Here is a 27,361-nt window from a genome sequence, read left to right as displayed (position 1 = left end):
GCTTTCAGGTGTGCTTTCATTGTTGCTAATATGAGATCTCTCTTTTTTGTTGTTTTTTTATTTCTTTCTTCTTTTATGTTTTCTTTCCTTCCTTTCCTCCTCCTCCTCCTTCTCTTATTTTGTCTTTTTTCTCTTTTCTCCTCTTTCTGTTTCTTCTCCTCTTCTCCATCTTCTTTTATAATATATGTACTTAGTGTTATAAACTTTTCTCTTAGGACTTTTTTCATTGTGTCCTATATGTCTGGGTATGCTGTGTACTGAATTCATTTTCTTTGATTTCTACAGTCTTTAATTTTATTATCTCTATCTTGACCCGTGTTTTTCTTCAGTAGAGAGTTGTTCAGTTTCCATGAGTTTGTAAGCTTCCTCTTATAATTGATATTCACTTTAATCTGTAGAGGTCTGATAGGGTTCAGGAAGTTATTTCAGTCTTCTTGTGTCTGTTCTCCCTTGCTTACTTACTAATATTTTAATTTTGGAGACAGTTCTATGTGACACTGATAAAATGTATCTTCCTTTATGTTTGGGTGAAATACTATCTAAATATGTTCATTCAATGTGGTTTACCTCTTCTGTTAGGTCCAATATTTCTGTGTTTAGTTTTTGTCTGGATGACCTGTCTATTAGTGAGAATGGTGAAATTATATCAGTGTTGTGGGGATCAATATTTGATTTAAGGTATAGAATGTTTCTTTTACAATCTTGTGTGCCCTTGTGTTTGGGATATAGCTGTTTAAGAATTGAAATATCATCTTGGTGTATTTTTCCTTGAAGAGTATGTAATACCTTTCACCATATCTCTTTATTAGTTTGATTTGAAGTCTATTTTGTTAGATATTAATTGGCTCCATCAGCTTGTTTCTTCTGTTCATTTCCTTAAGGTATCTTTTTCCAATCTTTTACCTTAAATTCATATATATAAGTGATGTTGGGATGTGTTTATTGTTGCAGCAGAAAGATGGATTCAGTTTTTGCATTAATTGTTAGCTTGTGTCTTTTTATTGAGAAATTGAGATAATTTATATTTAGGGATCTCAATGACCAATGATTGATTTCAGTTATTTTGTTGTTGTTGGTGGTAGTGGTGGTGGTGGTAGTGGTGTTTCCCTTCTTTTGGTTTTGATGGTATGAGATTATTTGCTGAATTCTCATGGTAGTTGTTCACCTCTTTAGGTTGGAGTTTTCCTTCTAGCACCTTCCTTGTAGGTCTAGACTTAGGTATTGTTTAAATTTGACCTTTTTATGGAATACCTTGTTTTTTTCCAGTCTGTGGTGATTGAAAGTTTTTCTGAGAATTGTAGTCTTGGCTGGCATTTTTGGTCTCTAAGAGTCTGAGGTATGTTTGTCCATGCCCTTCTGGGTTTTAAAGTTTTCATTGAGAAGTCTGGTGTGATTCTAATAAGTTTGCCTTTATGGGATACTTGGTCTTTTAAATATCTTTTCTGGAGTTTTTAATTATCTTTCTGTGTTTTCTATGTTTAGTGTTTTGATTATTATGTGGCAAGGAGAACTTCTTTTCTGGTCCAATGTATTTGGTGTTCTGTAAGCTTCTTGTACCTGTATAGACATCTCCTTCTTTAGGTTAGAAAAATCTTCTATGAGTTTTGTTGAAAACAATTTATGGTTCTTTAGTCTGGAGTTCTCCTTCTTTCTCTATTTCTATTATTTGTAGGTTTGGTCCTTTCATAGTGTTCCAGATTTCCTGAATGTTTTGTTTCGGGAATTTGTTCGATTTAGCAATTTATTTTACCAATGTTATCCATTTCTTCTATGGTATTGCCAATGCCTGAGATTCTTTCTTCTCCTGTATTCTGTTGATAGAATTTTCTTCTGCAGTTCCTGTTCAAATTTTTAAATGTTTATTTTCCAAACATCTTCAGATTATGCTTTCCTTTATTGTTTCTATTTTCATCTTCAGGTCTTGAACTGTTTTATTGGTTTTCTTCAACTGTTTGATTATATGTTCCTGAATTTCCTTAAGGGGTTTACTTGTTTCCTCCAATTGTGTGTTTGAGTTTTCCTGGCTTTTAAAAAGGTGTTTATTCATGTATTTCAGAATTTCTATAAAGATTAATATGTTTTCACTTTAACAATCTTTTTCACTTTCATATAACTGATTTAATGTCCTTTTCTTGTGATTCACCTATGTTGAAATATTCAGGACCTGCTGTGATAGAATAGCTGTGCTCTGATTGAGTCATTCTGCCTTGTATATTGTTGATTTTGTTTTTAAGTTGGCTTCTAGGCATCTGGGTTTGGAGTAATTATAGGTCTAGTTCTTGATTTCTGATTTCTCTTTGTTCGGTGGGTGTTTTGTTCTCTGGTTTCTTTTTTCTCTCTAGACTTTTGGAGAGTGTGATTATTCTGTGTTGCCTGTGTTACTGGCTTGCCCAGCTGGTTTGTGCACAAGAAATGTGTGTTGGAGGCTGGGATGCAATGACAAATTTGAAAACGTAGGTTAGGAGGGATCCCCTGTGGGATCCACTGGAGATGTGTAGGGGTGGGATGTAGGGAGCTGATCATGTGATTTGTTGGTCTGGTGATCTGTTGGTCTTAAGGAACAATGAAAACTGAGAACATCTGCAGACAAAGGTTGGCTTTTACCATATGCTAGGTAACTATGAATTACAATTATCATTGTGTGTTTTTTTATGTTGAAGATCTCTGTGTGCAAAGTGCAAAAATTCAATTACATCAATAATGTTGTACTTCTACAAAGTCTGACCCCAAGGAAAGTGAGTACTTTCAACAGCCAGTCTGCCCTCCCATTACTGTAAATAAGTGGAAAAAAGATGAGCTGACAAAAATTATGCATAGAGCTAGTCATGTGACATTTTGATGTATATTTATTGCATAGTACTCGAATATGAATTAACCTGTCCCTCAATCATCACTTATTCACTGTGAAAACATTCTAACTTTCTGAACAATATATTATCATTAAAATTACCTACTGTATAATAAACATATCAGTATTTCTTATTTGCCTTTGTGACAGTTGATCCACTACTTTCCCTGCCCTATCTCTTTTACACCTATCTGGTAACTATTGTCTTCTTGAGATTTACATAAAATTCAAAGTTTTTAAACTTCTTTTTAGTGCTGCGGTTTTGTCTGATTAATGAGCTCTTGTTCCATTCATGATATTTCAAATTATAGGATTTTATACCTTCCTCATGACTAAATAGTTGTCCACTGTATACACATCTCAGTTTTCATCCTCATTCATCAGTTGCCTTTGAGACTGATTCTACCACTTCACTATTGTGACTAGTGCTATAATCAACGTGGAATCACAAATCTTTATTCAACGTACTAATTTAGTTTACTGAATATGTCATAGTTTGAATTTGGAATGCCCCACCTTCCATCTTATAAGTTCACACATACTTGGACCTCAGTTGTCAAAAACTGTTTTGGGAGACTGTGGAAGCTATTAAGAGGGAAGCATGGCTGGGTGATAGGGCACAGGAAGTCAGTCAGTCTTTAAGGATCATGGCCTGGCCCTACTTCTAGCTGAGCTACTTGCTGGATTGTGACAAGATGCTATATATGTTCACTTCCACTCTCAGAGCTCTGCCATTCTTTCTCCATCACAATAAACACCCATGCTCTGAAACATGAGTCAAAATTAAAACAACAACAGCAGCAGCAGCAACAACAACAAAAACTAAACCAAACAACACCAAACAAAAAACTTTATCCTTTATGTTGCTTCTGACAGATATTCTGTCACAGCAATGTTATTAGCCATTTTCCTTCTTTCTGTGACAAAACATATAGGTTTACATCTAATTGAATTGCTGCCTAAAAGGGCCGATGGGAATTCCCAAGCAACCCAGGTATTGCCAAGACTGTGATTTGATCTCCACAAAATGAGAACAAGGTCCCATTACTAAAGGCAATATCTGTCTTGAACACGGAGATGTCAAGCTTGTGCCTAAATAGAGCCTTCACCCTATGTTTAGGCATCTTTGGTCAAGGGATGTATTCTTCATGCTACCAAAAGAGAAACATATACACCAAGCCACCCACAAATTCCTTATCTACAAGAATGTCCTGCCTTCAAGATATGCAAGGACAATGGTGGCATTAAAGCTTTGGGAGTAATCAACTAACAAATGATTTGAGATAAAGCCTACCATACAAGATAGAACCAATGCCCAACACTGCTTAGGTGACCCAGAACCTGAGACTAGATAGCCCAGGGACCTTGGGTAAGTCCAAGTACTACTGGCCTAAAAAAACAAGAACAAAAATATAGTGATAAAATGACTCCTAATGATCTTAGGCTATACTCCTAGATCAGTGCCTTGTTTCTTTGGCTCATAATTTAAGAGTGCACTACATGGTGTCAGGGGAGGCGGGATAGTGAGAGTACAGGGTGGCTAATCCAATTTAAGTTAGAAAACAGACAGCAAGGACTGGTGGCACTTAGGTGCCATTCTCTCTTTAATTTAGCCCAAGAGGCCAGCACATGCCAGCACAACCAGGCATGGATGGTGCTACACATAGCTATGGTGAATCTTCCCTGAAATCAAACATCCCCATGAATGCAATCACAGATGGGCCCAGCACTTATCTTCTCTAAACCCATCAATCTGACAGGATTAGCTATTACTGACATTGGTGGGAAATGTGGTAAATCCATTTTTTGGAACTTCAACAGTTTTTCACAATAAATGTACTAATGTGATTGTGATTTTCATGATGATTGTTTTTGCTAAACATTTTTCATATACCTATAGCCTATTTAAATGTCTTTTTAAACAAACTCATGCAACTACAATTACATTATTATTATTATTATTATTATTATTATTATTATTATTATTATTATTACACAAAATGCTGTAAGTGTAGACCAAGGCAAACACTGTCAAAATTCCTCAAAAAAAAAAAAAAAAAAAAAAGCACACTGGAGAAAAGACAGCCTCTTCAGCAAATGGTTTTGGGAATACTAGATCTTATATTAAATAAAACTAGGACTTCCCCTTCACTGTACCAAAGATACAGGTATCTATCTATAAGGATAATCTCCAATAGCACCCAGGAATATCCCTGCATAAGACTGACAAGTGACAGACAATGATGCTAAGGTCTGTACAGCAAATGAAGCTACTGTCAACTGCGTGAAGATGCAGGTTGCAGAATGAGGGAAAATACCGACCACTTATATAACCAGCAGAAGGTTAATATATAGACTATAGGAAGAACTGAAAACATAAAATATTACACACACATACAACTTAAAAATTAAAGATTCTAGCACAAAGCAGAGTCCTCAGAACAAGATACATTAGTGTATGATAATGAACACTTCAAAACTACTCAACATCCTTGGCTATGAGGGAAATGCAAATAAAACTGCTTTAAGGTTCTATCTCACTCCAGTCAAAAGGACTATTATCAAACAGTCAAATGACATTAGATACAAATAAGTTTGAAGTCAAAGAGGACTTTTATTCATTGTTAGTGGGGGCATAGACCTGTGCATCCACTATAAAAAGCAATATGAAGATTCCCTCCAAAGAATACAAATAGAACTGCCATAGGATGGAAAATATAGCTAAAGAACTCTATATTCTACTATAGAAATGCTTGCAGATCCCTATTTATAATGCCTCTATTTAGAATCGGTAGGAAGAGAGACAAGTTTAGATGCCATCCATAGATGACTTACTAATGAATATATGACACACATACACATATATGCAGTGGAATTCTAGTTAGCTGTAAAGAAAAATGAAATTATAAACTTGGAAGGTAAATGAGAAGAACTGGAAAGTAATATACTAGATAAAGTAACTCAGACTCAGAGAGACAAGTGCTGCACGGTCACTCTTATGCCTGGGTCCTAACTGCAGAGCCGTCAATGTAACTTACAGTATTTGCAGAAGCCAACAGAGTAGAAAGCAGTTCTTGGAGGGGGATATCTTGAGGGTTACAGGTTAGTAGAATAGAGATTATATAAAGGCAGAGAGAAAATGCTTGGGGTAGAAATGTTGAAGTTATGAGTATTCTGAGAAAATGTGGAGGATTTAATAAAGTGAGGAAACTATAAAATACAAATTGGAAACCTAAGGCCTTGTAAGCTCACTACAGATAGAAAAATACAAGTGAAATTTCCTGTGTGGGTGGACAATGTTTTCTCCTAGAAGCCATTACTTATTGACCAAAAATCACAGTGCTGGATTATAGGATTCCTCCTTAGGATTATCATATATGGAAACCCCAAAGGCTTTAAAACCAACACATGCTGTTGTTTCTACTCTTGGTGACCCACTGGAACCAGACGATATGACAATATTACTAAAGATGCCACATGCCTTGGTCAAAGATAGGAAAACCCAGCCTAGACTGAGTTGGACACTTCCTCCTCTCAAACTGTTAGTTGGTGAAGTGCAGACTGTTGAGGGAAATAGGGTATTTGTGGTCTTGTTCATTTGTAAGACTTACAAGTTACAATGCCCATCTGTCAAGCAAGATGTGCCCACTGGCACAATATAATATAACTATCATAGGGCAACCAAATAGTCTCTGATCAGATTAAAGGGCCTCTCCACAGAAGGAAATGCATGCTCAGTTCTACAAACCTGCTCAGAACCTCATGGTTGTGGAGATCATAGGCTCTAGGGTAGAAACAGATTCCTAATGCTTAAAGTGACATGGTACCAAACTACATTCTAAGTATTTCCATTTATTCTCATAGACATTTGCTACTCACTTTCTCAACCAAAGGATCTTTGCTTTGTAGTGAATGGCAGTGAAGGCAGTGACTCATGGATGTTCATGGTGCTAAGAATAAGTGGGAACTGAGAGACAGACATACAGTGGACGTTTTTACAAACCCCTCTAAGGCCCAGGAAGCATCACAGAAGAGGGATCAATAAGTAACAACTGGAAGACAGAAAGAAGGGCTGTGGAATGCTATCTTTAAGGCGTACCACAACCATTGCAAACATGAATGCACAGCAGATTTGGTTTCCTGTACACAAGAGTGAGACTGTCAACAGCTGATCAAGAACTAGACAGAAAATTCTGGGGCCATACTATTTCCAGGTAGAGTACTGGATACTGGTAATTTCTGAAAGAGGAATCAGTATAGTTTCTGTTTTGTTCCCAATGACAGTACCACCAAGATCCGATGGATAGTTCCAAACCTATGGCCATACAGAAGGTCTTGGTTAAAGTCAGTTGGTCAGAAAACAAAACAAAAAGACCCAGACCCGGAGAAGAGTGTAGGGAACCATGCCTGAGAACCATGCTTAAGAAAATGACTGCACAGCAGCCACCTTAGAACTGGTCAATGCTGTACCTACACCCCCACCCGTGAGAGCCTGACCTTTTTGAGGGATACCACAATGAGGTTCTGCCAAGATTAGCTGCTAGGTGGCAAGATAAGATATCCTGAAACACATACCTGACTGTTAATCTGTAACTTGCAGCACCACCCTCTTCCTGTCACGTAGATGCTGTAAAAATTCCACTGCACCCTGCTTCCTCCTTTCTGCCCAGCCCATATAAGCTGTAAGCACCAAACCCTCAATGAAGCCTTGACACCATTCAGACTGACTCTGTGTCATTTTTTTGCGCGCTTGGTTTTCTTTCTCTCTCGCCTCCATGACTTTCAGGAAGAAAGCCTCTTCGAAACCCTGAATAACATGACATGCTGGTCGGGTCAGAAGAGTAGATATTGAGGGCAGGGGGTATAACAGGGACAGGAAGAAGAGAAGAGTAGGTGGGGGGGTTACAGTAAATAGAATCTATACATGAACAAAATTATCAAATTATAAAATTTATCAATAAGAAAAAACTATCAGGAGCCTGGCCTACCTGCCACACAGAACTGCGGCTCATAGAGGCTGAGCAAATGGTGAGTGGGAGACCTAGACTGCAGGGGAGCAGAGAGATCTCTGTGGAGTGCACACGGAAAGTGCACACCCTAACTTGCCCTGCCCCGCTTTGCCCGATCCAGCGATTGGGAACAGAAAATTAGAACTTCTGTTTCCACCCGGAGGCGACTTCCAGACGCAGAGCGGAGCCTGGCCCACCTGCCACCCAGAACAGCGGCTCATAGAGGCTGAGCAACTGCCATTGGGAACAGAAAATTAGAACTTCTGTTTCCACCTGGAGGCGACTTCAGGTCGCAGAGCAGAGCCTGGCCCACCTGCCACCCGGAATGGCGGCTCATAGAGGCTGAGCAACTTGTGGGTGGGAGACCTGGGCTGAAGGGGAGCAGAGAGATCTCTGTGGAGTACACACGGAAAGTGCACCCCTGCCTTGCCCTGCCCTGCCGTGCCTGATCCAGCAAACAGAAACAGAACGTTGGAACTGCTGCTCACACCCAACGACTCTGAGGCATAAAACAGGGCTCGACCCATCTGACACCTGAACCAGTGGAGAACCAGGGACACAGACCAGATACAAGGGAGAGGCAAGAACATATCACTGACAACAAAATGGCTAGAGGAAAGAGAAAGAGTATATCCCAAGGGAACCAAGACAATCTAGCAACACCAGAGCCCAGCTCTCTCATAACAGCAAATATAGGAATTCCAAACACTCCAGAAAAAGAAGACACAGACTTGAAATCATACCTCAAGATGCTGCTAGAGATACTTAAACAAGAAAGGGAGGAAAAGCAAAAAGATTCAGAAGCTTTTAAAGAAGAAACAAGAAAAACAATCAAAGAACTCAAAGAACTAGAGAAAAACAGAACCAAAGAAATAAAGGAATGGAAGAGGGAAATTAAAACAGAGATTGACACAATAAAGAAAACACTAAAAGAGATAACCCTAGAGTCAGAACACCAAAAGAAAAAAAAAAAAAAAAAAAGAAATCAGGAGTCACAGAAGCAAGCATTTCCAATAGATTACAAGAGATCGAAGAGAGAATCTCGGGGGCAGAAGACAACATTGCAAACATAGACAAAACAGCCAGAGAAGATGCAAAAAACAAAAAGCTCCTAACCCAAAATGTCCAGGAAATCCAAGACACAATGAGAAGGCCGAACCTAAGGATAATAGGAATAGAAGAGGGAGAACAGTATCAACTAAGAGGTACAGTAAATATATTCAACTAAATCATAGAAGAAAACTTCCCTACCCTCAAGAATGTGATGACCACAAGCATAAAAGAAGCCTTCAGAACTCCAAATAGGTTGGACCAGAAAAGAAATACCTCCCGACACATAATAGTAAAAACATCAAGTGCCCAAAGTAAAGAAAGAATACTAAAAGCAGTAAGGGAAAAAGGTCAGGTAACATATAAGGGCAGACCAATCAGACTCACACCCGATTTCTCAACAGAGACTATGAAAGCTAGAAGAGCCTGGACAGACATCATGCACTCCTTAAGAGAGCACAAGTGCCAGCCCAAGCTGCTATACCCAGCAAAACTATCAATCACCATCGATGGAGAGACGAAGGTATTTCAAGACAAATCTAAATTCACACAATATCTGACCACAAACCCAGCACTACAACGAATTATAGGTGGAAAACCCAATACAATGAGGGAAAATACAGCCTAGTAAAAACAAGAAAACTCCTAAACAAGAAAACTAAAAGAAGAAAAAAAAACACAGACACAACTCAACCCAAAAAAGCAATAATGGCAGGAAACAGAAACAACTATTTCTTGTTATCTTTTAACATAAATGGTCTCAAATCCCCAATAAAGAGACATAGACTATCAGACTGGATACATAAACAAAATCCAGCCTTTTGCTGCATACAAAAAACTCATCTCAGAGACAAAGAAAGACACTATCTCAGAGTAAAAGGGTGGGAAAAAAACTTCCAAGCAAACAGCTCCAAGAAGCAAGCTGGAGTGGCTATTCTAATATCGAATAAAGTAAATTTCCAACAAAAACTTATCAAATAAGATAAGGAAGGACACTTTTAACTCATTACCGGGAAAATCTGTTAGGAGGAACTCTCAATCCTTAACATATATGCTCCAAATAAAAAATCACCCACATTCACAAAAGAAACCCTACTAAAGGTAAAAAAATACATTTCACCCCACACAGTAATAGTGGGAGACTTTAATACCCCACTCTCACCAATGGACAGATCAGGGAAACAGAAACTGAACAAGTACACTGCAAAACTAGCAGAGACTTTGAACCAACTAGAATTAATAGATATATAGAGAACATACTATCCCAAAGTAAAAGAATACACCTTCTTCTCATCACCCCATGGCACCTTCTCGAAAATTGACCACATAATTGGACACAGAACGCGCCTCAATCAATATAAGAAGAATGAAATACTGCCATGCATCCTCTCAGATCACCATGGTCTACGGCTGGTCTTTAACAACAACAAAGAAAACAAAAAGCCCACATAAACATGGAAACTAAACAATGCTCTGTTAAAGGATAGCAGGGTCAAAGAAGAAATAAAGAAAGAAATTAAGGATTTTCTAGAATTCAACGAAAACGAAAACACAACATACCCAAACCTATGGGATGCAATGAAAGCAGTATTGAGAGAAAAACTCATAGCCCTAATGCTTCCAAAAAGAAGCTGGAGAGAGCTCACATCAGCAACCTGACAGCACAGCTAAAAGCCCTAGAACAAAAGGAAGCAGATATACCCAAAAAGAGTAGACGGCAAGAAATAATCAAAATTAGGGCAGAAACAGACCAGATAGAAACAAAAAGAACCATTGGAAAAATCAACAAAACCAAGAGTTGGTTCTTTGAGAAAATCAACAAGATTGATAAACCCCTAGCCAGACTAACTAGAGGGCAAAGAGTGAGTATCCAAATTAACAAAATCAGAAAGGAAAGTAGGGACATAACAACTGAAACTGAGGAAATTCAAGAAATCATCAGATCCTACTACAAAAACTTATACTCCACAAAATTGGAAAATCTTTAGGAAATGGACGAATTCCTAGACAGATACAAGGTCCCAATGTTAAACCAGGACCAAGTAAACCATCTAAATAACCCTATAACACCTAAAGAAAAGAAGTCATCAAAAGCCTCCCAACCAAAAAAAGCCCAGATCCAGACGGGTTCAGTGCAGAATTTTATCAGACATTTATTGAGGATATAACACCAATACTCGCCAAACTATTCCAAAAGATAGAATCAGATGGAATATTACCCAACTCATTTTTTGAGGCTACAATAACCCTTGTACCTAAACCACACAGAGACCCTTCAAGGAAAGAGAACTTCAGACCAATCTCACTTATGAACATTGATGAAAAATACTCAACAAAATCCTTGCAAACCGAATCCAAGAACAAATCAAAACGATTATTCATCATGACCAAGTAGGCTTCATCCCTGGGATGCAGGGATGGTTTAACATAAGGAAATCCATCAATGTAATCCATCATATAAACAAACTCAAAGTCCAAAATCACATGGTCATCTCACTAGACGTTGAGAAAGCATTAGAAAAATCCAACACCCCTTCATGTTAAAAGTACTGGAAAGAATAGGAATCCAAGGCCCATACTTAAACATAATAAAAGCAATATACAGCAAACCAACAGCTAACATCAAACTTAATGGCGAGAAACTTGAAGCAATCCCACTAAAATCAGGGACTCGACAAGGCTGCCCACTCTCCCCCTACTTATTCAACATAGTACTGGAAGTCCTGGCTGGAGCAATTAGACAGCAAAAGGAGATCAAGGGGATACAAATCAGAAAGGAAGAGATAAAAACATCACTCTTTGCCGATGACATGATAGTGTACTTGAGTGACCTTAAAATTCCACCAGAGAACTCCTTACAGCTGATAAACAAGTTCAGCAAAGTGGCTGGATAAAAAATTAACTCAAACAAATCAGTAGCCTTCCTATACTCAAAGGACAAACATGTGGAGAAAGAAATTAGGGAAAAGGTGCCCTTCACAATCATCACTATGAAAATACCTTGGTGTGAGTCTAACTAAGCAAGTGAAGGACCTGTATGACAAGAACTTCAAACCTCTAAAGAAAGAAATTGAGGAGGATCTCAGAAAATGGAAAGATCTCCCATGCTCATGGATTGGAAAAATCAACATCTTAAAAATGGCCATCCTACCAAAAGCAATCTACAGATTCAATGCAATCCCCATCAAAATTCCAACCCAGTTCTTCATGGAATTGGAAAGATCAATGTGCAATTTCATATGGAATAACAAAAGACCTAGAATAGCGAAATCCATCTTCAACAACAAAAAAACATCTGCGGGAATCACTATCCCTGACCTCAAGCTATATTACAAGGCAATTGTGCTGAGAACTGCATGGTTCTGGTACAGAAATAGGCATGTGGATCAATGGAATAGAATAGAAGATTCAGAAATGAGCCCTCATGTATATGGTCACCTGATTTTTGACAAAGGAGCAGTAAACATTCAATGGAAAAAGGACAGCCTATTCAACAAATGGTGCTGGTTCAACTGGCACTCAGCATGCAAAAGAATGAAAATAGACCCGTTCTTATCTCCTTGTACAAAGCTCAAGTGTAAGTGGATCAAAGATCTCCACATTAAACCAGATACACTGAAACTATTAGAGGAGAAAGTAGAGAAAACCTTAGAACACATAGGCACAGGAGAAAATTTCCTGAACAAAACACCAATGGCTCAAGCTCTAAGGTCAAAGATTAACAAATGGGACTTAATGAGATTGCAAAGTTTCTGTAAGGCTAAGGACATCGTCAAGAAAACAGAATGGCAAACAACAGAATGGGAAAAGATCTTTACCAACACCACATCAGATAGAGGCCTAATATCCAAGGTGTACAAGGAACTCAAAAAGCTAGACACCAGAGAATCAAATAACCCTATTAAAAAATGGGGTACAGAGCTAAACAAAACGTTTTCAGTTGAGGAACACCGAATGGCCGAGCAACATTTGAGGAAGTGCTTGACATCCTTAGCCATCAGGAAAATGCAAATCAAAACAACCCTGAGATTCCACCTCACACCAGTCAGATTGACCAAGATCCAAAACTCAGATGACAGCAGATGCTGGCGAGGCTGCGGAGAAAGAGGAACACTTCTCCACTGTTGGTGGTGATGCAAGCTAATACAACCACTCTGGAAATCTTTCTGGCGATACCTCAGAAAATTGGATATAGTACTACCTGAAGACCCAGCTATTCCACTTCTGGGCATATACCTCAGAGACACTTTAATACACAACAAAGATATATGCACCACAATGTTCATAGCGGCTCTATTTATAATAGCCAGAAGCTGGAAGGAACCCAGATGTCCTTCAGAAGATGAATAGATACAAAAATTGTGGTATATATACACAATGGAATACTACTCAGCCACCAGAAACAATGACTTAACCAAATTCTTAAGAAAATGGCTGCATCTAGAGAATATCATCCTGAGTGAGATAACCCAGTCACAAAAGAACAGACATAATATGCAGTCACTGATAGTGGGATGCTAACCCCAGAGGCTTGCACTCCCCCACAAACAACTCACAGACTGTATGAAGTCCATGAAATAAAGAAAACAAATATATATATATATATATATATATATATATATATATATATATATATATATATATTTACAAAACAAGAAGACTTTGACTATTTCCATGTTACATTTTGTTTTGCATGTACTTTACGGTTATTGTAACTATTAGGTTTTCAATGCATACTGTCAAGCCCTTGAAAAAAATCAAGTACTGACTAAAAAATATATTCACATGGTTTTATGTAAAAATTATTTTAATGTCTGAAAAAACAGTACTGACAAAATTTATAATTTTAAGCAAAAAATGTTTAAAATCTGTACATTTATCTTTGTTTTGTAAAATATAGTCGTTTTAAAAAAAAGAATAAGAAAAAACTATCAAATTAGAATGTCTATTTAGGTCTATTGCTTGCTTTGTTTTTAAGTGTGGCTATATTTTACATTACCAAGTTTAAAACAGTTCCTCTGACCCATAACCCAGTGAGCATCCTCTGCTTTAGCACATCCTCACTGTTAAGGACAGTTGAGAATTTGTACTGGGCCATTTGTTTTCTTTTTATTTAATGTTTTTTTTTTTTTTTTTTTTTTTTTTTTTTTTTTTTTTTTTTTTTTTTAGTAAATTGACTCATTTACTATTTAATATTCTGGATATTAACATTTTTACAACACAGTTTGAAAATATTTTGTATCTCTTTCTGTGCCTATGCTTTTGGAGTTTTACTTAAAAAAATAAAAAATAAAGAAAATAAAATTTTAGCTTATCACTATGTTTTGAAGTAGTTCCTACAGGTTTTTCTCTTTTTCATAGTTTGAGATCTTACATCTCAATCTGTAATCCATGTCTATTTTATGCTCATGAGTTTTAAAATATATTTCTAGTATAAAAGTGGACAAGGAACAATAGAACATGTTCTCAGTTCAGTAGTGATGACCCAATTTCTCCTATTACTCAAGGTAGAACAAAACAAAATGAAATAAACAAACCAAAAAAAAAAAAAAAAAAGATCTCTAACAACAACTTGGTAGTTCTGCTGTATTCTCTGTTTTATCATGTAAGCATATAAAATATTCTGCTGCCTCTTATACCCAAATACCACTTGTATGTGATCCCATGGTCCTTGTGAACTGACAATGAAGTGTCTCATCACAGGCTTCAACTCTTAAACAAATAACAACCTTAAGCTATACTAACAGGAGCCCATTAATCAAAGAAGGTACTTTCAGCAGTGATCAACTATTCATTTTTTCCCTGATCCCAGCAGTGTTCATGGGAAGCTCTATAGGCATTGGGAGACAGCTTTAACACCACAGGAGTTCTCCAGTTGAATAAGGAATGGTGGTAGTAGAACAGACTTCTCTGGCAGTGGTTTTGGAAAAGTCTTCTGGAGAGATGACCTGGACTGAGTCTGGAGTGGAAAGGAGCCTTCCATGTGAAGACTGGGAAGTCAAATAATGGCCATTGTAGCTGAAATTTAGTGATACAGACTAGATAAGAAGGTTTTATGTTGAGCCTTTATGGAGTACAGTTTTAATTCCAAATTTGAAGGCAGGCAACTGGAAGAGAAGGAGAAATCACCCAGTCTGGTAGTCCCGTAGGATGGAGCACAAAAAAGTAGACCAGTCAAAATTCACAGATGAGTCAAAAGTCAATGATGAGTGACCAAAAGAAGCCTGTGACCAACCAGTACCACCCTGGGAGGAGTTTTGCTTGCCACACTTAAAGATGAAACTGACCCAAAGGAGAGTGAAAAGGATGAGGATCAGTAACGGTGGAATGAACTGGACTGTACCAGAGACAAGAAGCCTGGGAGAGCAGCTGTGGCTCCCTTCAGCAAGGGAGAAAGAAATCACAGTACAGCAAGTCACAGTGAGACTGAAGGAAGACCTGACCTGCAATGTCAGGCAGGACCCTGGGAGGATACAGTGTCTCTGCACACTAAGCAGTCAGGTGGTAAGTTTCAATGGTCACAAACAGGCTACATGGTGTAAGAGAAATCAGAAATGTGTTGCCATGACAGTTGATGTCTACTCAAGGAATCGAAGAGTCTATGAAGACGTAATGAAAAATGAAAAAGACATATTAAATAACCAGTTAGGAAGCTTGTCCTAGAAGAGGCTATTTCTCCCTTTCCCTCAAGAATCTTAAGATGCTTGAACATCTTTGTTGGGGTGGGATCCCCTGGAATTTCCACCACTTCCACATTAGTATGTCTATTGAAATTTTCTTTGGTCTTATTTCTTCAGTTTTTTTCTACAACAGATTGTTTCACAGTGGACTTCTTGGTATTCTGATCCTTACAGAGAAAGAGAACAAATGATATAATTCTAACTTAATTAAAAAATACATAAATTTAAAAGAGAACAGACAGTTTAATGATGGAAAGTGAGATATACAACAAAAACTATTACTGTCAAATGTTTTCTTAGCTGGAGATTATTAGATTACCCAGGGTTTGATACAAGCTTTCTAACACACTCTCCTTTCATTATCACACTAAAATATACACATCTTCCCCAGTGGTATTGCAGAGGTTATAGAGGGGCTGTCTGTGACTATTTAAAATTACTGGTGCAGATATCTGCTAGAATCTAGCTCTTGGCCCCAAATGTTCATTATGATGAAAAATACTGAGAACCACTGAGGTGGACAGTTAAGAATCAGTTAAGCTAGGTCTAGTGGAATATGGCTGAATCCCAAACCTGAGAAATGACTCAGGAGGATGGTGAGTTTACATCTAGCCTGTGTCATGTATAGCAAGAACCTGTCTGAGAAGCAACATGTTGGTGGTGAAAATACTAGTCATTCCAATAAAACCATTTTTCTGTCCACTGAGCAATTGATTTCTCATGGATGTGTTGTCAAATATGATTAACTCTTCTCAAGGGGAGCATGAAGCAAGATACTTCTCTAAGATCCCTTTGAAATCTTCCCATGACATTGAGATATTTAATTAAGCATAGCGCAATCTAAGAACAGCAGCTGGTATCATTCCTTTTTAGGATTGTAAAGGACACTTCAAGGGCATTTATTCCTTTATAACATCCAAAATATGACTGTAACTCTGTCTCCTACATTCCAGGATTTTAAGTGCTAGGTTTCAAACCCAGGACAAATGGCTAACTGGGGTGCCCATTAACACAGCAAGGTAGCCAGGTTCTCCAAGAATTCCTTAGATCCTCCCCATTACAGGTATGGATAGCATACCCAGCCCTTATTATCTTAAACCTCTCCTACCCTGGATCTGGCATGCCTTCCCTGTATAATTCAACCATTTTGGTTACCTGGCCCTTTGGTTTACTCTTTACCCTAGTGGCTAGTCTCATGGCCCAGGCCATCTTCTTTCATTTGTCCCCTCTCATCTCTCCCCACATGGCCCAGCTCAGTCTGATAATGTTCACAGTGGACTCTTCAAGATGTCCCTGCCTCTTCCTAATATCCATGATAAACTTTCTCCTTCATTCCTAGGAGCATTCATGTCCTGCTTCCTTCTTCCTTTCCTCCATCCCTCCCTCACTCCATCCCTCACGTCCTCCCTCCCTTCTTCTCTTCCCCTCTCCCTTTTTTTCCTCTCTTTTCTCATTGAGTAAGGATGTATATACAAGGTATTTGAAAATTTTTACTTTATTACTGAGCTATAGCCCTAGCCCTCAGTTTAATGCAAAGTAAGAGATTACCAATAACAACTAAAGCAGAACAGTTAAAACACAAACATTGAGATTCTATGCCAGTTCTTTTGGTGAGCAGGAAGTAACTATTTGGTTGGTAAAGTATATGCAGTGTGGATGTCATATAAAAATGAATAAATTAGGTCCTGGGTAAAATGGAGCTAAAAGATGCAAGATTTTATTCTAATTTACAGAATTGTACTCAGTTAAAACTTATGAATTCTTTACTCTTGGAATTTGCTACTTGGTCAGAGTTGACAGTGCTTGAATAAATAATATGGAGATTGAAACTAATGCTATTAAGTGGCTACCATGCTGCACTCAGATTTAGTTTTGTTGCTTACAAACTATTTTTGCAAGAAAAAATACATACCATAGTAATTTTATGTTCAGAAAAGTCTATGTTAAATATCTGCCTATGGCTTTGTCCAAGAACAAGTCTCTTGAATCTCTTTTGTGTCCCTGGTATGTTAAACAGAAATAGTAAGATCTGCATCTATAGGGCTTTTATGTCTATGTGTATGTTGTTTTTCCAGAGTCCTACTGTGAATCCCAGGCTGGCTTCAGACTCATAAACTCCCTCCCTTAGATTCTAGAGTGCTGGCATTGAGGTCTGTGCTATCTGCCTTGTTTACCAGAGCTTTTTAGAAGAACAACGGAAGTAAAACACATAAGCATTTTCTCCAATCAGTGTTAGGTCATTTTACTTTTCTTATTTGCACTGTAATGACATCTTTAAGATCAAAAGTGACATCTGTGCCTTCACTGAATCCAGAGTATCTACCTTAGTGTCTCACACATTTTACTCAACAAAGCTTTGTAAGCAGAGAAAGATGATACATACAATTCAGTTCTTCCTGTGGTGTAGATGATATTATCAAACTGACAAAGAACCATGGGCCAGATATGTTGACATTCTTTTCTCAACCTATGAAATGTTTAAGTATAGAAAAAAAGTGTTCCTGATGCAGGTCCAGGTCCACTTTCTACAGCACTGCATCACAGACTGGTATAAACCACAAACAAATTTGCCTTCAGGGTTTATACCATATGTCTTGTTGCTCGAAAGCACGGAGAGAGCAGTAGAACTTGTTTCCTAATGTGAGTAATTTCTGCTGTCCATTTATGCTTACATTTAAAACAGAGACACAAACAAACAAAAACTCACTGTAGTAAAAATGATTTTGCCTTAGAACTTTTTATTGCTGTGATAAAGCACCTGGGGGAGAATAGGGGCTGTGCACTTCTCAGGACACACTCTGCCATTAAGGATATCACAACAGGAAATCAAGGTAGGGGCCTTGAGGCAGGAATTGCAGCAGGGTATAATGGAAGAATGTCATTTAGTCATAGCTTGTTTCTCCTGGTTTGTTAAATTTGCTTTTATAAACCTTTCAGAACTACTTTCTCAGGAGTGGCACTGCCCTCAGTAAGCTTGGCTTTCCTACATTAATCATTAATCAAGAAATTGCACTGCAGACTTGTCCTCAGAAAAGTCTTATGAAGGCATTTTATCAGTTGAAAGTCCCTCTTCCAAATGACAGGAGCTTGTGTCAAGTTGAAATAAAACTAACCAGGACAGGGCTTTAATGCCAAACTATCTCCTAAGGATTAAGAATGCATAAATCTTGCTATTAACAGCAAATGTGTACTGGCCAGCAAAAGTCCTGCAGTATTTAATCTTATTTATTCAGGGGAGTATTTCGTTTGTTTGTATTTCTAGTAAAAATGGTTGAAAAACAAAACAATAAGCATCTAAGAAAAATAAGGAATGCTTACAACACCTGAGGATTTTCAAAGAATTTACAAACGCAGAATCTCACTGGATGCTCATTTGATTCTGTGATAACATAAATGCAACTGTTAAGTTTAAAACAGATGGAGAATGATCTCAGGAAATAACTTATCAAGATCTCAAAGGTGAACTATGTACTGCTGCGGTATAGGATATGTCACTACATAGGATACATTGATGTATAGAATGTTTAACTAAAATCTGATTTCCAATTATAAATGATTTAAAAAATGTATCACCAAGTACAACTCCTTAATTCTAGTACCACAATATGTAACACACATTTTGAAACAGTAAAAAAAAAAAAAAAAAAAAAAAACAAACTAGTTGATACAATTGATCTCTTGTGGTAGTGGTCAAGCTTCTTCTGGGAATGGTGCATGAATGTAATGCAGGCTACTCTCCTTAGGGAAAGGGCTGAAGATTTGGGTCCTCACAAGACATGGACCTGTTGGGATATTGTTGGAGAATATCCTGGCACTTCCCAAAAGTTTGCCTAACTGGTTCATGTTTGCTTAATATTTGCATGTTTGGCTTTGCTAATGGCAGTTTTTACTTTTACTTTTTCTGTGACAGATGTTTCTTCAGAACCAGAAAAAGAAAGTTAGGACCATAATTCATTCTTGTTTGTCTCTGAGAATCTGAGGTTGATAGGAATGGAGCAGATCACTACTACTCCTCTGTTTGTTAATAATAATGATGCAGTTGAGTGAATACAAGAACCTAGTCTGAGTACATCAGATAATGCCTGGATATTCTCTTTCAATGGGAACTTGGTTCTGACAACAATTTGCCCACCAGCCTGTTCAAAACAACAGTTAGATGATTATCAAAAGGTTTTGAAAGTCGTGCTAAATGGTTGTTTCTGAGACTTAGTGAGAACAATCAGAGGTAAACCAAGCAAGGATGAAGAACTGGCTCAGGTTACTAATCTGCCAAAAGCCATGAGCATTAGCGAAATTAGATCTCCTAATCAGGATGTGGGGAGATGCTAGATGCATCAGAATTTCCTCGTTATGTAGACTATAACCTCTCTATACTGTAAACACCTCTCTATGCTGCCAACCATAGTCATTTGGTTACATACCAGTGTGCTGGTTTAGATATAACTTCTTGCCAACTCTGTGTTTCCAAAATTAAAATTGTCTGGTTTTCTTTCTTCCCATTGCACAGGGAACGTGGCTAGAACTCCTAGGCTTTTGTAAAAATGTACGCTAACAAAACATAAAATACAAGAGGTTAAACAATTAGAAAAAAAGTGGGAATAAATATATACATGAAGGCAGTCTAAATAAAATTACCCAATAATGGGGAGGCAGAGTCATACCTGGCCATCTCTTATCATCAAATGAAGCTTCCAGTACTGATTCTGAATTTTACCTAATTGAATTGTTGGCCAAAGGGTCCCAAAGGAATCCTGAAACAATTTGAGTTGTTATCAGGACTATAGATTTCTCTGTACATACTGACACCAAAGTCCCATTGCTGAGGACAACGCCGACACAACTCACTGAGGATAGAAATGTTGAGCTGTGCCTACACAGAACCTTCACTTCTGTGTACATCTTTGATTACAAGAACATGTTTTGCACACTCTCAAAAGAGAAATAGAGACACTGACCCAGTCAGTTTGCCTGTCTCTTTAAAGGCTTCCTAGTTGGTAGTCAACTGGCCCTTTGGAAATGCTTAGCAGACCCTATGACCTTCAGCTTCAGTTGCCTCTTGAATGTCTAGAAACAGAAGAGGACCCAAAAAGACAGCAAGGCCAACAGAGGGGAGTAGGATTGGAGTAGGGAGGACGTAGGATCCAGGTGGCAGAAAAGTAGAGTCAGAGAGTAGGGCTACTGAAGACAGTTGGTGCAGGAAGAAAGACGGTTGAGTTCAGTGGGAGAACAAAAGAAAAGAGATTGAGCAGAGTGAGAGTGGGGGACTGCTGAGTGGGGAGAAGCTGAGCTGAGCTCTTAGGAGAAGAACCCACAATGACACCACAATGTAGCAAAGAACAAAAAAATAGCTATGTCTTTCTTTCTGCACCAGAATAATTGGAGGTTTCTCATTGGCTCAGTTTTATGGGGAGGTAGGCGAGGTGGTGAAGACAGGACAGTCAGAGATGGTTGGGCCAGGTGGGAGTATGTCTCTACATGATAGCCAATCAGAATGTAGACTACAGGTCCAGAACTAAAGGCAGGTATATTTGAGACCTCCCCCTATATTTTTTTTAATTTTATTTTTTTGCCAGTTAGGCTACATTTTTCAGAGGTTCTGCTACCAACTAAATTATGCTGCCATAGAACAGCTGGTCAAATGTATGAGCATCTAGGGATCATTTCACAGATATCATAGCAATACTTGATAATAGCAGTAAGGTGAATTTTTTTTTAAGTATAGTCTCTTAGCCCATTTTTTCTCCAGTAAGATCAGTTGTAACAGAACATAGAAAAAAGAAGTGTTTTTAGAAATATAATTCTGTTAGTCTGGGTTCGATTGTTGTAACAGACTACCTGAGACTAGTGAATTTATAAAGGTGGAAGCTTTATTTTGGTACATGGTTTTGGAAACGGAGGAAATCAAAGTCATGGATTGGCATCTTCTTAGCTGCTGCTTTTCCTCCATCCTCCTCCTGTTGTTTTCTATGCATGTGCATGTGTCCAGTCACAAGTCTCTTAACAATCCTGCAGTTTCTTAAGAGGGAAGGACTACCTGACTACAATCTCTAGGGTAGGGCTGTCTACACCCTGATCCTCGACTGGCTCAGAGACTACAGATCCAAATCCAGAGTTTGGTTCTTATTGGGCACTGGAAATCTACACAATGCACAATTCCTCACACAACTGGTAGATACCTCTTTAACCGGGTTGCATTCCCAGACTGACATCCTCATGGGTTCGGATGGCATTGCCTTGGATACCCCGTACATTACATGACATTAACTCAAAGAGGAAATGGCACAGTCCACAGATCCTTCACAACAAACCCTGGATGGCAATAATTAGCCCACTCCTCAAAATAGCATTAATGACCTCTACTTTTAATTCTGCCACCAAACATGTCCCCAAGGTCAATCAAGATTTGAGATGTGTCTACAAAAAGACAAGCCCTGTTCACTGTGTGTCACTTACCATCACTGTACTTTAGCTCCACGGTGTGTTTCCCTTCTCGGGATAACTCTGTCACTTTACACGTGTAGTTCCCCTCTTTAGCTTCATTCTTAGCCAACGCCAAAGAAGCATTTCCTTTAAGAAATTCTGAGGGGGAAATTTGTGCACTTGGAAACATAGGGGTTAGAGTAGATTTTCTTGCATAGCCGTCAAAGACAAAAATTAGCTCTTGTCCAAATTTCCACTTCAAAAACAATTGGGAGATGTCGCTCGCCTCGGTGTTGGAAACATAGCATGGAATGAGAACAACGCTGTTGCAGCGGCTAGCCTTCACAGAGCTAATCTTCTTAAAGAGTAGCTGTGCCAAACCTGGGAAGAGAATATATAAGGAATTTCATGTAATTATGTAATTCTGTATTGCCAGATCGTAGAACCATTATAAACACTTAAGGAACAATGCTGCAATCATTCATGGAGGCAAAGAGCTTAAAAATGCCAGAGACCAGGAAGGTGAAAAATAGTATCAAGTAATTCCAGTGCTAACATTTACAGAGAGTAGAGAACACTACGAATTTCCTTCATTCATTCCCAGCAATATAACAAATACATCACTAATACGTTTTAGGAAAACATGCAAAACCTGTGTGGAAACATACAGGTATGGAAATATCTTTGGTGATGTGGAAGCAGTTATTTCTGTCAAATCATAAGTGCATCTTCCCTTTTTTTTCTTTGCTGTTTTCATTGGATATTCTCTGTATTTACATTTCAAATGTTATCCCCTTTCCCCCACTATCATCACCTCTCTCCCTCCCCTTGCTTCCATGAAGGTGCTCCCTCTCCCAACCATTCTCTCCCACCTCAGCACCTTGGCATTCCCCTACTCTGGGAAAATGTGCCTTCACTGGACCAAAGGCCTCTTCTATTCACTGATGCCAGACAAAGTGATCCTCTGCTACATATGCAACTGGAGCCATGGGTCTCTCCATGTGCACTGATGTTTTAGGCCCTCAGAGCTCTGGAGAATTTGGTTTTGATATTGTCGTTTTTCCCATGGGGTTGCAGATCCTTTCAGCTCTTTCAGACCTTTCTCTACCTCCTTCATTGGGGTCCTTGTGTTCAGTCCAATGGTTAGCTGCAAGCAGCAAGCATCTTGAACTGTATCTGTATGACTCTGCCAGATTCTCTGGAGGGGCATCAATATCTGGCTCCTGCCAATAAGTACTTTTTGGTATCAGCAACAGTGCTTGAGTTTAGGGACTGTATATGGGGTGGATTCCCAGGTGAGGCAGTCTCTGAGTGATATTTTCTTTAATCCCTGCTCCTCTATATTTCCCTGTATTACCTCCCATGAGTGTTTCGTTCTCCCTTCTAAGAAGGTCTGGGGTGTTCTACATTCTGGCCTTCCTTCTTTTTTAGCTTCATAAGGTCTATGACAACAGTATGAAAGGATGATAGAGGTCAGAAAGAAGGCAAAGGGAAAGGAAGGAAGCCCATCAAATCTGTACTGCTACCATGCAGGTAAATGGCCACTGAAGAGGACATCTAAAACCTATGAAAATGGTAGTTAAAAATGTAGAAACAGTAAAATCAACAGAAGCTATGTGGGAGACAAGGGAATGATACAAAAGAAAAAAATGAAAATTTGACACTAAAATAGTCATGGAACTAGCTGGTGGTAGATTAATTATAAGGAAAAGAGGCTGAAAATTCAGGGAAGTTATCCTTCCAGTGTTTTGGTGTGAGCATTAAAATCATCTGTGATACAATGAAGTGGCCATGTTCAGAAGGTCCTCTAGATTTGAAGAAAAAACAGAGCTATAAAGACTTGAGAAGAACCAAGAATATCACTGGTAGTTAAAAATGCCATCATAAAGAAAATTGCTCACAAGGTCTTTTTTTTTTTTTTTAAGCTGACAGCAGAGAACTTGGGGGCTTTGATAATCACGGAATTCTCAAAGAGAGTGAGTCAAGGAAGAAAAAGACTGAGAGAAGCAAGAGACGCAAACAAAGCAAACCGCCATGCTGATATGGTGGACTCCAAGGCAGGGTCTTCAAATGGGCAGGGAAGATAAAAACAGTGTTAGTGGTAAAAAAAGAGCCTTGGGATTGACAATTAGCCCCGTTATCAGGAGCAATGTTGATAAACAACGGTACCACATGGGACTTGCATTCAGGTGGTAAAAAATAAAGCAACAGTGGCTCTCATTCTGTAAATGTAGAACAGAGCTCAGTAAAGTAAAATGCTTGCCACTTGAGATTGGGGACTTGAGTTTGATCTGCCAGAGCTCATATAAAAGGCAAGCAAGGTACCATATGATTGACATCTCAGTGGTGGGGAAGTAGAGCTGGGGGATTATTGGGCTTCACCAGCCAGCCTAAGTTCCAGGCCAAGAAAAAGACTGGTAGAAACCAAACAAACCAACCAAACAACAATAATAATAAATTTAAAAAGATGGCCAACATGAGGGTAACCTCTGACCTCTATACATATACAGAAGCAAATACACCTAAATTCATAAATGAAACTAGCACAGTAAGAAATCCCAACAAGTAAGTTCAGAAGTTGGGCAGGACAGGACTTCTTGGGATCTTCTTGGGTCTCTATTTTCTTTTGTAATTTTGAGGTAAAACTTGACCATGGAAGCTCAGGGGAAGGAGTCAATGACTAGGGCAAGATTTCAGATACAAGGCTGAGGACCAAGGTGCAGGAGTGGTAGATAAGAAAGAGGGGAAGACAAGCTGTCATTCCCTTACACAGGTGAGCAGGGGTTCTTCCAGAGCAGGCTGAAGTGGAGAAGTGTGAAATAGGTTAGGATGTTGGCATTTACAGTGTCAGGAGGGCATCTGGGAATATAATTTCTTCACTACTATTTTTGCAGCAGAATTTTAATATGTCCTTGTAAGATGGACTAGGCCATGTAACAAGACCATGGCAAATGCAAATTAATGGAGGAAAGGTTTGTTTTGGCTTCTTAGTGCCCCAGGGTTACAGTCGATCATGGCAGGAAAAGCATGGACCGGAGGTCTGCCAGTCCCATTGGATCCCACTGGCAATCCAGAAGCAGGAAGCAAACTGATGTGGAGGCAGGTTATAGTAGCTCAAGTCTACCCTTAGGATATATTTTCCTTCAGTGATGCTTTATCTCCTAAAGGAGATAAAAGCCATGGGCTTGCTAAACAGTTCCACCAGCTGGGGAAAAAGTGTTCAATACATGAGACTATGGGGGGACAATTCCCATTTACACAACACACCAAGGCTTTAAAAGCAATCCAGTCATCAAAGCAGTTAAAAGTGCAGTGCCGACAGTATTTAAAACTGCACTTACTAGTTAACAACTCTAGTATAGAAACTGCTGTCCTTTTAAACAAAGTTTAATTGGACATAGGAGGAAAGAGCGTGACCATTTGTTCCGTATTTTGTAAACCATTTCAACAGGCTTCGGTCTGCCTTTAATTGGCTGAAATGGGCATTAGTAGTTACTTATTTTACAGCAGGGGTCACTGAAACTGTAAAGGTTACCAAGAACGGAGGCTCCTGATCACTAGTTTTATTCTATGTGAAACTGAAAGCAAGATCAAACAGATTTCAGCACAAATGAGTGCTCAAATCCATGCTGTTCTAATTCCGTCCAGATTAGAAATAAATCTCACCTATTTTATGTGTGTGTGTGTGTGTGTGTGTGTGTGTGTGTGTGTGTGTGTGTGTGTGTGAAAGAGAGAGAGAGAGAGAGAGAGAGAGAGAGAGACAGACAGACAGAGAGACAGAGAGACAGAGAGAGAGACAGAGAGAGAGACAGAGAGAGAAAGACAGAGAGAGACAGAGAGAGAGAGAGATGCTCAGATTATTCTGGAAATCACAGTATCCATGCTGGTTTCAGATGCTGAATCCTCCTTTTCCAGCCACATAAGTATCTCACTGACAGATGTGACCAGACATATGGGGGTATGTGTGGTTCTTGTCCTACCTAATTGATTAGATTTGATGAAGGTTATCTCTGAAAAAAGCCATAAATTTTTGCCATATTAAATAAAATTTAACTGATTAAATATTTAAAATAATTTAGACTCTCTGACCCCTCAGATTATAATTGCTTATGTTCTGAGTCAGTTACCATGTCTTTGTACATGTTCTTTTGAAGTCATGTATTAAATATTCACAGAATACACCTTACATTTTGACAAACATTATTTTCTTTATTTTATATTCAATACCTAACATAGCAAAAGACAAATGCTTATGCTGTTTGTATTTACAAGTTAATATTAAGTAGAAAATGTACTCTAAATTCTTAACTATGAGATTCAGAAGAATTCAGCCTTGTTAAGATTTTAAGATGAGTGTCAGGTAAGTATGATCTTAGCTATAACTGGTAAAGGCTTCCCAGAATTTATATTCCTCAAAGTTATTTCATAACAGTTCTCTTTAATCTACCTGAAGGCAGGATTCTCATCTTAAAATCAGTACATGGCTTATAATTTTTATACATGGTGGTCTGTTTCCGTGACATTCCATTTCATGCTGGAGTCTAGTTCAATATGGGTATGACTTAAGAAAGCTAACATACCGAAGTTAGTTTAGCTGTACTGGTAGCAATGACTGTCAGTGCCACTCAGAGGATGCTTACAGCAAATGCTATGCAAAGGCTTAGCACTTAGATAACATTCCAGGATCTTACGGAGGAAAGGAAGCAGTAATTGGGTACAGGAGTGCAGCAAGACAACAGTGTGCAGTCGTCAGTCATTATCCCGGTGTACCATAACTCCACAACCATAAGGCAGTTTTCTAGTAAGGGAACTCTTATTTAGGAGTAAACAAAGACTAGCACTGTAATTCTTGATTGACCTGCACAGAACAGAGTGGCCTTTGGTGAGTCCGAGGAACAAAGGAAAGATAGAGATTTTGTTGGGGCAAGAAAATGTGTATGAAAGAGATCAGTGGTGTTCATGCTATTGACCAAGTGCTGACAAGCAGGGATTAGTGAGTGGCCACAGTCACTGCATCAAAGCAGCACTAAAACCAGAGTTGGCCATCTCCAATCAGCTCATAGAAAAAAATAAGCCTTAAAGTAATGGAAAGTTGTTTCCTTGCACTGACCTGGGAAAATGCTTGCTGGAAAAAGGGCTGTTGAGTGTCCTCCCACTATTGTCATTTGGATGCATTTTAGTGGGGTTGTGATTGCAACAACTTCACTTGGCATAATAATTTTCACATTTTTCCCCCAATTAGGTCAAGATTTTTGCTCTAGAAACATTGCTGACTAACTAGTTTGTGTTTGCATTTTTATTACCCCTTAGTGTCAAACTGAACCGGTCTTGTGGTCCTGGCCTCACATTATGGA

At 38.6% G+C, this 27,361-nt stretch overlaps 1 protein-coding gene across 1 annotated transcript in view; it reads right to left on the bottom strand.

The window, feature by feature from the left end:
* LOC308422831 (leukocyte surface antigen CD47-like) overlaps positions 1-27,361 on the bottom strand; it is a gene marked incomplete at both ends in the record, with an annotated part of 79,267 nt that overhangs the window by 48,773 nt on the left and 3,133 nt on the right. Inside the window, one exon of the mRNA XM_080919487.1 lies at positions 22,041-22,388. Within this exon, the coding sequence (XP_080775613.1) occupies positions 22,041-22,388 (348 nt within the window). The remainder of the gene's footprint in view (positions 1-22,040; positions 22,389-27,361) is intronic.

Source organism: Micromys minutus (assembly GCF_963924665.1).
Source record: "Micromys minutus genome assembly, chromosome: 7".
In the NCBI taxonomy this organism is placed as follows: Eukaryota; Metazoa; Chordata; class Mammalia; order Rodentia; family Muridae; genus Micromys; species Micromys minutus.
This window is presented reverse-complemented; position numbering and strand designations above follow the sequence as displayed.